We start from the raw sequence: 13,695 nt of genomic DNA on the forward strand, positions 1-13,695 counted from the left end.
ATATTGGCTGTGAAACATCTAAGCACTACTAGGCTCTCTGGAGGTAGTTTTTCACTAAAACACTGCTGTATGTTAGCAGGAACTATCAGGCAACTAATAAAAATAATTAAGAAAACAATCCCCAAAGCTACAAAACACATGGGGGACACAGTGTGAGCCTGTCAGATGCCAAAATGGGTTCTGGGAGACTTGGTAAAGGGGAGAGTAAAAAGCAGAGGTGGGTGTAACTGTGTTAGGTGACATCTTTGCTGACTTTCTAAGTGGCAGGTGTTGAGTGTAGCTGTGCTGGGGGGCAGAAATGAGAAATCCATGATGAGGAAGCTTCTGTTTATGGAAAGCTGCAGTTTCAAAGATGAATGAAAGGTGCAGGTTGTTATTCTTGGCAGTCACTAAGCTTTTGGAGAAACTGTTTGGGCAGAAGTGCTCTTTGTTACACATATTTGACTGAGCTGGATGGTGGAACACTGTGCTATAACTGCAATGCGTGTGGGCTTTGTGCAGGAGCTTTCATACAGGGAGCTCCTCCTAAACCAGTTTTACTCAGAAATTACTCTGTGTGGAAGCAGGAAGGAAGAACACCTTTGTTTTAATGCAAATACAATTCTGTGATTTGTTGGTCAGGTGTTCATAGATTGCATTAGGAATTGAATGTTCTGGCTTAAAAAAATATGTATATACATGAAACGAACAGCAGTGCTGGTAGGGATGATCACACTTGAGCAATGCTGTGAGGTCTGAGCTGCAAAGACACATTGCCCTAGGCAGTGCAGCATCCTTTTCGAAGAACAAAAATTGCTTGCTTATGAATCACTGAGGCCTCAGTGTTGTGGAGAGACTATCGCTTAGATCATTCATCTCTCTTGGTTTTTTTTTTTGCTCAATGAAGTAGAAGTGAGAACCTTTGGCAGCTCCCCAAGGGCTTAAAAAAAAAAAAGCTGCATATTGAAAACCAAGGTAACTGCTGTATGGGTTTGGCTTTTCTTGTGGTGTTCTTGTCACCTGCAGTTGTTTGAATGACTCTGAAATACAGCACTGAGATCTCTTAGATCTCGTGGCCCTCACCTCCTTTTTCCAGCAGAGAATGGCAATCTTATGGTCACTGAAATGAGGACATGAACAACCTCAAGCACAGTGATAGGAAGGCAAGAACTTTGGCAGAACAGCTGCAGGGATGACAGTGTGATGGCCTTGTGCACTGAGCTGCTGCCATCCCTACCACATAACACCTGTGCAGCTAAACATAGGCAGGACCAACAAGTACCTGTTTGTAGCAGCTCACTAATCCTAGGATGTTAAGAGGCCTTAAGTCCAGACAGACACTGCAGAGCATTGCCCAATTAGTTTTCTAAAGAGGTTTTGAAGACACTTTTACCTGAAAGCTGTTTGGGGTCTTAAATGACCTACTTTGAACTGCTGGTGGCAGGAATTGGTTTTGTAGATTTTGCCATTTGAATTTCTTTTCCTGACGTCTGCCAATTGCTGGCATTCTTTATTGATCTTATTTGATTTGCAACTTATGACTGTTAATTCTGAGAGTGGCTCTCTTTCTTAATTTAAATGGCTGGATGACTCAATTTCACTGCTTTTTTTAAAATGATCTTTTATCCACTTGCTGAATTTTACATGCTTAATAATTGGAAGGTAAGTCAGGCTCTGTAAGCAAGATAGCAAAGCAAAACTCACCAGGTTTTGTCCTGTCTAGCTCACCACTTGGACTGCTAACTCAGACCCATTAAAAGAGCAAGTGTGTGCACTGAAGGCAGCTTTTAGCAGCCCACTCTTCATTCCTTCTATGTTCATTTATAATGAAAGCCTGAGCTAATACTGGAGCTGAGTGACAGCTGTTGGGTATTTCATTACTAGACAGTCAAGGGGATGCATGTTTGTTTACTGTGGCAGCCTCTTCAAGGTGTGTTATTTATGCCTTGTCACAGAGGACAAGAAACTTTGGTGCGTAACATTGAGCTGAATCTGACCATTGCTTGATCTGTTTGTTTCCTAATCTGTTTTTTAATGTTTAAGTATGATTTTATTTATAGTCTTATTAATGAATGAGTAGAATTTTAGCTTTAAAAAGAACAGGATTTAGCAGATAAACAGAGGCCTCAGACTTGCAGCTAGTTTTGTGCAGACTGTGCCTGGAGGTGGCAATAGGATTGGAAATGGAAAAAGGAAATTCTTGGTGAAGACAGTTCTTGAAATAGGTTTGTGTGATCCTGATCCCTCAGACAGCATCCTTGTCTTAGCCTGATTCATGCAGGAGCAGTCGGCACCCGTTTGCCATCTGTCAGAGCATCCTTTATCCTTTGCTGGAAGTGCTTCAGGAAAGCTCTGTTAGGGAGGATTAGAGAATCTGCAGTTTCTTATGCTGGTGTCAGTTTTACCTGTTGGTTCTGCAGGATCTTTCTGCTTTTTTTTTATACAGTCTAGAGGAAGTGTGGGTGTGCACCGTCTCTTTCTCTAAAGATATGGGATGGTCCAATTAACACAGTACTAATGGCCTGCTACCTCACAAAGTAACCATAAGCTGAGCCTGGTAGGAAGCAGCTACAACTTCTGCAGGGTCTTATTGCTACTGCAGATTGAAAGCAGCCTGTTTAAATTTCTGTGAGTGAGTTGTTTAGGTCTTAAACTTCTATCTGTGAAGCCTGGATGATGCCATTTTCCTAGCATAGCTCTCAGTGATGTGGGAGGCTGTGTAAACACCTCAGTGGAAATTGAGCACAGGCAGAGTATCAGCAGGGGGTGGTTCCCAGCGAGCTGAAGAGATGAATAGCTTCATTCTGTACAGAGCACGTTCCCAAGTGTCTTCTGGACTCCACAGTAATTTAATATCATTGGAATTTGTAGGACAGAAATGACTGCAGACTTTGAATGGCTGTAATAATTAAAATTGTTATTAAAGGCAATATTGCAGTCATTAAATTTTGTCCCTTGGGTATTTCTGCAACACGCTAATAACTTTGGCTCTTGTCCAGCATTTGGAGGAAAACATGCTGAATTTAATTAAAACTTAAGATGTGTTGGCTCAGGGCATCTGGACCTTGTATCATTCTTCTGAGCTGCTGGTCAGCAGCGTGGTTCAAGACACGGTCAGCATTGTAGAGGGACCAGGGGAGGCAGCAGTTATGGTGAGTTGCCTCTAACATTTAGGTGGAATTGGGAATGGAGCTTCTTGCATGGAGATGGTGTTGCCCTGCTGTCATTTGTTTTAGAGAGCTTCAGGGTAGCTGGGTTAAAGCTGGGGATCTCTTAGCACAAAAGATAGGCCCTGCTCAGGCAAGCTGAGTAGAAGCAGAGAAGATGGAAGAGTTCTTGTCCCTGTTTCAGGACAGGGATGTAGAGGTATGGCATGATGTGGTCAAAGCTGGTGGCAGAACAGGAACTGCATTGAGCCCTTGTGCAGTGGTATTTTCTCTCTTGCTTCCTACTGTCATCATTTCAAGGCAGTGAAAACAGCATGTTGTACCTCAGCTGTTTCAGTCGTAATACACAAATCCATGCTGGTTTTGAAACCAGTCTGTAGCAATTTATCCCTTTTTAAGGCACAGACCTGACACAACCATTCAAAAAAATGGTCTTTATCTTCCCCATGTAGAGCTACAGTCTGGACAATGTAAAATAAATTACTGGAAGAACATGTGGATATAATCTCCCTCTTTTTAATTACACTAGGATGCAAAGGGTTGTAAAGCACAGGTAGGAGATATGTTAGCAAGTTAAGAAAGGTAAAAGACTTAGGCTTTTGATGGATAAGTAAACAACGAGTTCAAGCATAAGCTTTTTATCCTTCTGAGTCTCCACCTTCTCTCTGGAGGCATTAGATGGGAAATGAACACAGTATTCTGAGGCCAGCCCTATTCCTGGTAGGCTCCCCCCCTTGCCCTGCAGAGCAGCTGCTGTGGCTGGGAGTTGCTGGGAGCCTGTCAGGACGAGATGGAGAGTGAAGGGTATGGATTGCAGCACCTCTGCAGTCACCTAGAAAAGCAGATTGTATCCTAGGAGACCGAACCAAGCAGGTCTGTGAGAGCTTTAGTGACTTGGTATCTTACAAAAAGCTTTCTGCTAAGGAACAGAAACTAGGAACAGCACGCAGAAAGACCAGCAGAGGAGTTGCTGTAACACTATGGGAATTGGAAGCTGCTTTAACAGGACGTCAGACCCCCTGTTTACTATCACGTAGGTAGTTCTGTTTTTTTCCTTAAGATCAGTGTGTATGCTTGAAATGCAGACTGCTGGGTAGATAAAGGTCTTTGTTATCCTGGAAACAAAACAGTCTAGCCATAACACTACTCTAATCTGCTCTGCTTTTCAGAAAGTGAATTAGGCTGTGCAGTCTGCAGCTTAAGTTATGAAATGTGCTGAACTCCTCGCGACTGAGCTAAGAGACTGCTTGAGCCATTAAAGCTTTCATGCAGTGTACACTCTAGTAACACCCATAGACATTGCCCTAAAGTCACAGTGGGGCTTTCGGGCTGCTGAACTCAGTTTATTACTCACTGGTTGTCTTTCTGCTATCGATGCAACAGTACCTAAGAGTTCTGACCTTCGTGGTGAGACCAGTTTGTAGCATCAAAGTCTCCATTATTTTTATTAATTGCTTTCTTTCATGCTTTACATGTTTTTCAGAACTCAAGCTTTGTTGTAAGCATGGAACAGATCTTGATGAAGTCCAAGTAGTGATAATAAACTTGCTTTGTCTTATTTTGTTTTTCAGAGTCCTAGTGAGTCCTCGACAGAATCTGACTCGCATCACGTTAAAAGGGACTTTCCAGGGGGCTAAAGTAGTCCGTGGCCCAGACTGGGAATGGGGTAACCAGGATGGTAAGCTGCTTTTGAGATGTCCTATAAAAAGACTGTTAGACTTTTTTCCCCTTCTCTTTGTTTGTGCCATATTGCTAATTGAAAATGCGTGTGCTGAGCAGTAGCTCTTAGGGGAACTGTTCAGATGATGCAGGCCTCTGTTCTTTAGTAAATTAAATATTATTTATTGTATTTGTTTAGAAGTGCATCTGTGACATAGACTCTATGCATTCACTCAGGGTGTGGGAGGGAAGTTTTGCTGTTCCCATTTTATAGATGTGAATACTCATGGGAGCCATCCTGGAAGATCTTATATAGAACTGTAAATGTACACCATGTTGCAAAGAAATAAAGACCTATCCTCTCCTGAAAAAGCTTCCACTCAGTGGGAATTAGGGTTTGTCTGACTTTGTGTATGGTGTTCCCTTTTCCCTTGGAAGGCTCTGGAATATTCTTATTTGGACACTACAGACTGTTTGTCGTCACTGTTCTTAAGTGTGATGTGGAGCACTAATGAAGAATTTCTGCTGTTGTTGCTGGAGAATGGTTTATTTTTGTGTGTGAACTGTAACTTTGGGCTGAAAATGCTTGGTATAATGACTGTAACTCACTGATAGCGATTTCTGTGTAGTGCTTTAAGATTATGACAGTTGTACTGTGTGTTTCTGCTCTGAGTTTTGTACATACTGTCCTGTTGACAGCTTTTTTCTCTTGATAATGAAGTTGTAAGTCCAAAGGTTCCGCTATTTATTGCAGCTCTGTGGTTCAGTGGAGGATGTGATTACTTGTGGAGTCTGAGAGCAAAAGAGGCTTATGCTCAGTCCAGCTTATCCATCATTTTGAGATCAGATCAACATTTACATGTCTAAGACTTGTGTTGGTTGCGATGGTCATGACCTGAAAGCAGTGCTGCGTGCAAAACAAGTGAGAGGAAATAGAAGGCCAGGTGCTCAGCTGTTCTCCATTGATGCTGCCTCCTCTTTGACCTGTCCCCATCCACATGCTGTTTGCTGTTCAGAACTTAGCTTCCTGATAGCAGAGCAGCTCTGTTTCTATTTAAGGAACATATAAGCAGTGATAATACGTGGCCTTGTAAACTCTTAACACAGGGTCCTGCTAAGCATTTGTATTAATTGCCATGGCCTTGTGTGTCTGTGCTAAAGACAGTAGCATCTCGTTGAGGACTCCGAATGAATGATCTTTTATTTGCATGTGGCTTTTAAATAATTCTGTTGCCTGAAGCTGATTGCAGAAATTAGTGTTGACTGCAAAACTTGCCAAATGATGAGAATTTTTGCTCAGCTCTTCTCTAAGTGGACATTTGCAACTCTTCAGTCATTTCAACCTTTTCCTTGCTGCCATCTCTGAATCCTAGCATCATGGAAATGGACACTAGTGCTCTTAAGAAACAGCTGTACAGGGAAGGGGAGATCACAGTAAAGCCCACGAGTTTGTCTGTATTACCCTCTTTAGATCAGTGTGCAGTTAGATGGGGAAGGCAGCTCCTTTGAGTTGAATTTGCAGACAATTAGAGGCAATTAGAACCTCACTGTCAACCCAGTGAGACATACAGATGTTGCTGACCCCATCTGGGGGACAGCACTGGACAAGTGCTGGGACTTGCCCAAGTTCATGCAGTGCCTTGGCGGCAGAATGAGGATGTGAATCTGCCAGTTTTGATTGCCTGTCACTAGATTTGGTGTTGCTAACTAGTTGTCTCTCCTGGTTGAGGGAATGGCCACATGCCTGGACAGATTTATTCTCTCACTTACATATCTTCATGTTCTGAACTATTTCAGTGGTATTCTTCTCTGCTGTGCAGGTGAAGAGAAGCATGAGAACAAACTTCTTTCACCTCACAAGTGCTTCGGAAGGATTAAAGTTTTTGGGCAGGTCTTACAGCATTGTGGTGTTGTTCTGCCACAGTGTGGTGCCATGATTCTGTGCTCCCTAGCTAGGCAGTGTTTCTGTAGGCCAAGAGAACGACGTACACTTCTACAGGATTCAGCTTTTCCGTGTTTGTATTCAAGAGCAAATGGCTGGCTGGCTTTCAGTGAGCTTCACGTGGAGATTCTCTCAGTTGGTCAAATTGAGTAGGTCGAGTTCCTTAATTAAGAAGGTGTGCCTTCTGCAGATCAAGGTGGGACACACCAGGTATGAGGAAGGTTTGTGAGCTGCTGAACGAGTTCTTGTTGGTTGGTTGTCTTGTGAAGAACACTGGGTTGGAGGGCGCTGCTGCAGGATGCTGCTGATGATGCAGATCTGTGTGCTTCAGTTCATCATGCAGAACAGGTCAGTGGCAGTGCCTTACAGAAATCCTTCCTGGCAGCAACATCTGTCAGAATTTCATCCTCCCCAGCTACTGACTTCAGCTTTGGGCTGCTGCTCCATGGTGAGAAGTTAATGAATGGACGGGTTTTCACCTTGCTGTTTTCTTAGGAAAAATGTAATTAAATTTTATCTCAGGAAGCATCTCAGAGTCAGCTGTCTTTTGGTCTCTGGGAAAATTCAAGCTGGACACTTTTTTCTCTTCTTCCCACCAGGTGGTGAAGGTAAAACTGGACGTGTGGTTGATATTCGTGGCTGGGATGTGGAGACTGGACGTAGTGTGGCCAGTGTCACATGGTCTGATGGTACCACAAATGTCTACCGAGTTGGACACAAGGGAAAAGTGGACCTGAAATGTACTGTGGAGGCATCCGGTGGCTTCTACTACAAAGAGCATCTCCCAAAACTAGGTGTGTGGGTACGGGTCTTCTGTTGAGAAATTGTTACTTGCACTGCCGTTTCCTGACAGTAAAGCCCTTTTTGCTTGGAAAACAGGACGTGAGCATGTGGTTTTAGGAAACTTCTGCATAGTGTGTGCTTTAGAAAATATGTATTTGTTTTACTTCAGGGTGGTTAGCAAAGTTGTTTGTCCTCTCCGTGGTAAGGTCACATAAGACCATCAGATGCCCAGAGCTGTATCCCACAGGGGAGCCCCAAGGGTCTTCTGTCAAGGCAGAGTCATGATAGTGAAGATTCATGAAATTCCTATGGGGATGTCAGCATCTGAGAGCAAAGAATTTGATTCAAATGTCAGCTTTTTCAATTCAAAGAGAAGAGGACTCATTTTGAGCACTGTGTGAGTGCCCACTGAACAACAGTTTGGGTGACTGCGTTGCTGAGGACAGCCACTGATGTTTGACACAACAGGACAGGCATCATTCAAACACGTTCTCTTCTGGGAAGGGAATAAATTGTCTTCTTAGAAGTACCTCATGTTTAATTCATACCGTTATCAAGTAAGAACAAAGTCTTTGATCTGTCTACATCATGCTGCCCCATAGAGTGTACAGTGTGCTCCACAAGTGGAGAAAGGGTTTTACATTACCTTACACCCATTAGACCTTATGTTAATGTGCAAACCATGTTACAAAGGCATGCAAGACAAAGTTTATGACTGCATCTACACGTATGTGGGTGGTGTCACTCTCTTTAGGAAAACCAGCTGAACTGCAGAGGAAAGAAAGCACAGACAGGCATCCATTCCAGCATGGGGACAAAGTGAAATGCCTGCTGGACATCGACATCTTGCGGGAGATGCAGGAGGGCCATGGGGGCTGGAATCCTAAAATGGCTGAGGTATGCTACAGCTTGCTTTTATTTTCTCAGCACGTTATCAGTCACTGTCTCAGATTGCAGAAGTAACTGCTTGCTAGGAAGCAAGCAGAATATAGAAAGTCCCATGGTTCACAAATAGGAATTCTGTAGTGATAGGACACTGGATGTGAGCTTACATTCAAACAAAATGATAACAGCTTATTGAATAAACTTGCCAGTTACATTAATGGAGTATACCTTGCTGGTGTCATACTGCACCATAGCAATCTTTCCCACTTCTATCATTTGCGAAGATGAGGGCAGTTTGTGCTGTATTCTGAAGTGTTTTTACCTTTTGCATTCTTACTGTCCTGCCTGCTTTCCTCACTGTTAAGCAGTGCAGTTTATGTAGGGATTTCCCTCTGTTTTTTTTCCCCTCCAAAGTTCATTGGCCAGACGGGGACTGTGCACAGAATCACGGACAGAGGAGATGTGAGGGTCCAGTTCAACAGTGAAACCCGCTGGACTTTCCATCCTGGAGCTCTGACGAAGGTACGTACTGCTAGGTGAGCTTGGCCAGAGTTAAATACTGCAGGGAATAGCTGTCAGCTTGTCCTGCTGTGTTAGGACACAGTGCATCTCAAACAAGTGTCAAAGAAATATTCTGCTGTAATTTCCTTTGGTGAGAGTGGTAACAATTGATCTATGATAATTCAGCTTTCTGTAGCTACCTTTTTCATCTGAGATGAGCCTTTGTCCACTTCATTTCTATTTGATTTTTTTTCCCCTTATATCTTCAGGTTCTATTTTTTCCATCTTTTTTCTCTTGCCTCTCTCTAATTGTTCTGGATGACCTGAGTCTTTTAATCTATCTCTTCTAATTTTGTATCTGCATTTCTAAAGCTGATAGGCCTGGCCTTCCCTGAGGGGAATGAGAGTTTGCAATGTGGATTGTTAGAAGCAGGGCTAATAAGTATGAAGGGAGCTTCTGGAAGAATACAAAATTGTGAAAGTCCTGAATGAGGTCACAGTACAAAAAAAAAACCAACAAACATCAAGCAAAAAGCTGTGCTGAGAGAACATCCCATGTTGGACAGTTTCTGCAGAATTAGTCTGTGAGTTCTGACAGTGGTCCCTTCTTAGTGAGCAGAGGCAGTGTCTGGGAAAGGATTGCTACAGAAAAGAGAAACCAGAGATTTTCTGTTTTAAACAACAGGTTGAACTTCTGTATTAAAGTCTCCTGTTGTGTCAGGTATGGTGAGGAATGGACCAAGGAAAGTTCCAAGTACTTCATTCTAGTATTATTTATAAATGCTTTGAAGAAGAGGATTGTTCTGTCCCAAAATATTTCCCTACTTTAATGTGCACTTGGCTTAAAACAGAAATGCTCAAGCCCTTGGACTGTGTTTATTTTGCAGTGATTACAGATTTCTTGGTAGCTGTACTGAGGTTTTGAGATGCCTTATTTTGAAGTGGATGGACTTATTGTTCAGTAGGGATTTCTGGGAGTGGGGGCTGGTATGTATATCATATATATATATGTATACATATATATATATTTTTTTGTTTAATCTCCCTTAAGTTTGACTTTTTTCTTGCAGCTCAACACCTTTTGGGTTGGTGATGTTGTCCGAGTGATTGATGATATGGAAACAGTGAAGCGATTCCAGCCTGGTCATGGGGAGTGGACAGATGAAATGGCACCTGTGAGTACGCAGCACTTCCAGGACAGTCCAGCAACTGCCTCAGTTTTTCTCAGCAGTTAGTAATGGTGACACTGCCCTGCAGCATTCCTGACCTTTCTGGGACAGAAATATTGCTCTTAGCTATTGGCAATATAATCCTATCGAAAAGCCCAAAGCGGAGTGGGTAGATGGGGAATCTGACAAATGGTTTGGCTATCAATAAGTCAAATAAGAAGTTTCTTCAACTGAAATCCTCCTGAGCCCTTCCTGATTCTTGGGAATGAAGCAGTGCTTGAGTGTGGAAAATTGGTCAGAGCTGACCAGTATGGCTAAAGAACATGGATGTCCTCCAGGAGTAGTTAAAGGCACAGAGGAAACCTTTTCCTAATCCCAGTTTTATCAGTTCTTGGTTTGTTGTTTCATCAGCTTTTCCCAAACATTTGTAATGTGTCTGGGAAACCCTGTTCAGTTACAGAGAAACTGCTGAGAACCTTGTGGTATCCTTGAAGTGGGAGCTGTCTGTGAGTGTTTGTTTAGTGTTTCTTTTCACACTGCAGGGGTGCTGCCTGCAAAACCTCTCTTAGAAGCATTGCTTTGGTTCTGAGATAAAAAGCATGCTGCATCTTTCCTTTTAAAAATCATTACCCTTTCAATTGCAGACCCTAGGGCACATTGGCAAAGTGATCAAAGTGTATGGGGATGGAGATCTGCGAGTGTCAGTTGGAGACCAGTCCTGGACATTTAACCCAGCTTGCCTGACAGCCTATCAGAGAGATGAGGAAGCAAATCTCATGACAACAGAGAATGCAAAGGAATCAAAAAGTGAGACAAAGAGAATGGAGATGTCTGGATTGTCAGGGGTTGAGAAATGCAACATGAATATCCACACATACTCTTTGGTGCTGTTAAGCTGTGGCTGTTTCTTATTCCTACCCAGGCACTTTGATTACTGTGTTGGAGAAACTGTTGTCTCAGAAGACAGAATCAGACCATGCAGGGTGTTTGGTTATTTGGGCAGCACTCAACAATGCAGCCAGAGTTCGGGAGCTCCTTCAGAAGTACCCAGACAAGGCAAGTTTTGAAAGCATCCTGAATGTTTACTTTCTGACGTGCTTTAAAATGAGATCATAAAAATTTTGTATTTGTGTGAGGGGAGGAGCAGGAAAAAAATGATAGATTTCTCAGACCTTGTATTAAATTATTCAATACAGTGCTACAATTTAGGATTAAAAATGTGCATGTTGTATGATGTCAGAGTGTGGCATTAAAGCAGAACTGGAGCTACATCCTTATAACATATTCTCAGGTGTCCTGTATGGATACTGCAGCTGTAGAATTTGTGCTTCATATATATGTATATGGAGACAATAGCAAGATGCCAAGAATCTGACTCCTGTCTGAGAAGAAAGCAGCAGGTTGTGTGTGACTGAATGCATCTGTCCTTACGTGACCTTGCTAAATAGAACTGTTGGAAACAGGAAAGAAAAGCTGCCCAGATTCTGATGCTGTGCATGTCTGTGCAGTGTCCTTATCTGGTGTCTGACTGGAGAAGGGAACTGGACTTGACTTGCTGGAACAATTCATATGCTTGCAGTGTGCCAAACTGTTAGGATCCATCTACTCACACAGCTGCTTTTCCAAGCTGTCTATTGGAAGGTTCCATCTCCATCCTTATTTATGAGGTTAATGGGAGTTCTGGAGATAGGAGTAGCTGAACACCTGTGATTGTTTTCAGATAAGAAAGTGCCAAGAGTCAAGGAATATTTTGTTACTATTAATTTCTGTTAGAAATAGAACATAAAATAGAAATCTATTCTGATATTAATGCATTGTTATTTGTGTAAGAGACATGCACCAAGGAAAGGCTCACTTCATAGTGCAAGTTAGAATTGCTTGCCTAGGGCTTTCCAGTTGCAGCGTTGTCTTTCTTGTGTAAATGTAAGAATAACACAGTGGTCTCTAAAGCCTCCTTGTGGAGCAACTCGCCCATAGTCACCAGTGAATCAAGGGGAGCCTAGCCTGTCCTGCTCTCCTGATTGCTGCATAGAACCAGCTGCAAGGAAAAAGAAAGCTGTTCTGCTTGCCAGTCAGCTGAGGTTCTGCCAGCTCCTTCATCTCTTCTCTTTAGCCTCCTGCTGATCTCAGTAGCTCCCTTTCCTTTTTTTGTCTTGCCTTTCATACAGCCTCTTTTTATTCTTCAGTCCCTTTAATTTTTGAGAAATCTCATTGCAGCACCTCAACACTGATTTACCCTCCAGCACAGTGCCCACTAAAGTACCTGGAGTAACATTAAGCAATGGGGACTTGGCATTTTCAAAGCCAATTTGATCTCCTCATGCATTTTCCAATTAGAAAAGGAATAGTTGGCTGCAGTGTCAAGAAGTATTCCGCTTGCAGGCATAGAGGGATTTGGCATCGGTGCTGCAATCAGTGCCCTGGCTTCCAGCTCTGTTTGCTTATTTCTCCCTTCTTGACTAAATGTGCTGTCCTTTTCTCCTTTAAGAATAGTTAGGGAGAAAGTCAGCCTTGTAGTTGATTACATAAAGCAGAGCCACCAGGACGCAGATTCTGTTTAGTATTTGAGCACACCACTGTTGTGCAGTGATTGAACTCAAGGCAAGGTCTTTCCTTGCTGTTTGCTATGTCTCTGTCTTTCCTGCAGGTCGACAACAAGAATCAGGGCAGAACTGCACTCCAGATTGCCTCCTATCAGGGGCATCTGGATGTTGTGAAGATTTTGCTGCAGGCACATGCCACTGTCAATCTGAGGGATGAAGAAGGGGATACAGCACTGCACTACGCAGCTTTTGGGTAGGAGATCTTTTCTTGCCCTCTTTGATACAAGACTGAAAGGGCTAAAAAAAGGAAACTCATAGATAACATGTGAACCATCTGTGTGCAGTGTGTGAGAGAAGGTAAAGAGGGAGACTTCTTTACGTCATTAGAAATTGGCACACGAGCTTCAGGACCACAGACACGCTAATTCAATCCACGGCTCAGTCAGTGTCTGTGCTACAAAACTTGTGAGGAATCAAAACACGTGATAAGGAGCTTTCAGTGATGTTTTCTGGGGTGTGAGGAAAAGTTGGTTGGGATTAGTTTGGTTTGCCTGTTGTAAGCCAAGAATTTACTATTGAGAGGGGGAGGTACTAGCTGATTTAAATCAGAGTGATTTAAGAGGAGATGGAGTGTGATTAAGAGGATGCAAATGCCAAGAAGGTTTGGCTTGCAAAAAGGGAGAATATATGTTTGCACAGCATTGACTGTTTTACTCCTTGCCTTTAAATCAGAAACCAAGCTGATGTTGCCCGTGTGCTTATTGCTAAAGGAGCTGGTGCAGACCTGTTAAACAATGCCAAGTGCACAGCTTTGTATGTTGCTGTCAGTCAAGGCTTCACAGAAGTGGTGCAGGCCCTCTGTGAACTCAACTGTGATGTCAACCTCCCAGTAAGTTTTGGATCCCTTTTGGTGTTCCTTGTGTGATGATGTTTTTTGTTTTGGGGGGAGAAATTGCTGCTTTTCTCTTCCATCATTTGTTGCTTAGAATTTGAAGACAGTTCTCTTTATAACACGTTACTGTGTGCTGCACTGGGGAAGCATGCTTCTAAATTCACTGCTCAGAAAT

The 13,695-nt window shown here is 42.9% G+C and overlaps 1 protein-coding gene across 7 annotated transcripts in view; it reads left to right on the forward strand.

The window, feature by feature from the left end:
- Positions 1–13,695, forward strand: part of MIB2 (MIB E3 ubiquitin protein ligase 2) — a 31,712-nt gene that overhangs the window by 10,599 nt on the left and 7,418 nt on the right. For all 7 annotated transcript variants that reach the window (XM_042883136.1, XM_042883140.1, XM_042883141.1 and 4 more), the window contains 9 exons: positions 4,718–4,824; positions 7,347–7,541; positions 8,285–8,427; positions 8,830–8,937; positions 9,987–10,091; positions 10,730–10,892; positions 11,008–11,141; positions 12,733–12,881; positions 13,361–13,517. In XM_042883136.1, the coding sequence (XP_042739070.1) occupies positions 4,718–4,824; positions 7,347–7,541; positions 8,285–8,427; positions 8,830–8,937; positions 9,987–10,091; positions 10,730–10,892; positions 11,008–11,141; positions 12,733–12,881; positions 13,361–13,517 (1,261 nt within the window). The remainder of the gene's footprint in view (positions 1–4,717; positions 4,825–7,346; positions 7,542–8,284; positions 8,428–8,829; positions 8,938–9,986; positions 10,092–10,729; positions 10,893–11,007; positions 11,142–12,732; positions 12,882–13,360; positions 13,518–13,695) is intronic.

Source organism: Lagopus leucura, unplaced genomic scaffold, assembly GCF_019238085.1.
Source record: "Lagopus leucura isolate 7727_CA_CO unplaced genomic scaffold, USGS_WTPT01 Super-Scaffold_100037, whole genome shotgun sequence".
In the NCBI taxonomy this organism is placed as follows: domain Eukaryota; kingdom Metazoa; phylum Chordata; class Aves; order Galliformes; family Phasianidae; genus Lagopus; species Lagopus leucura.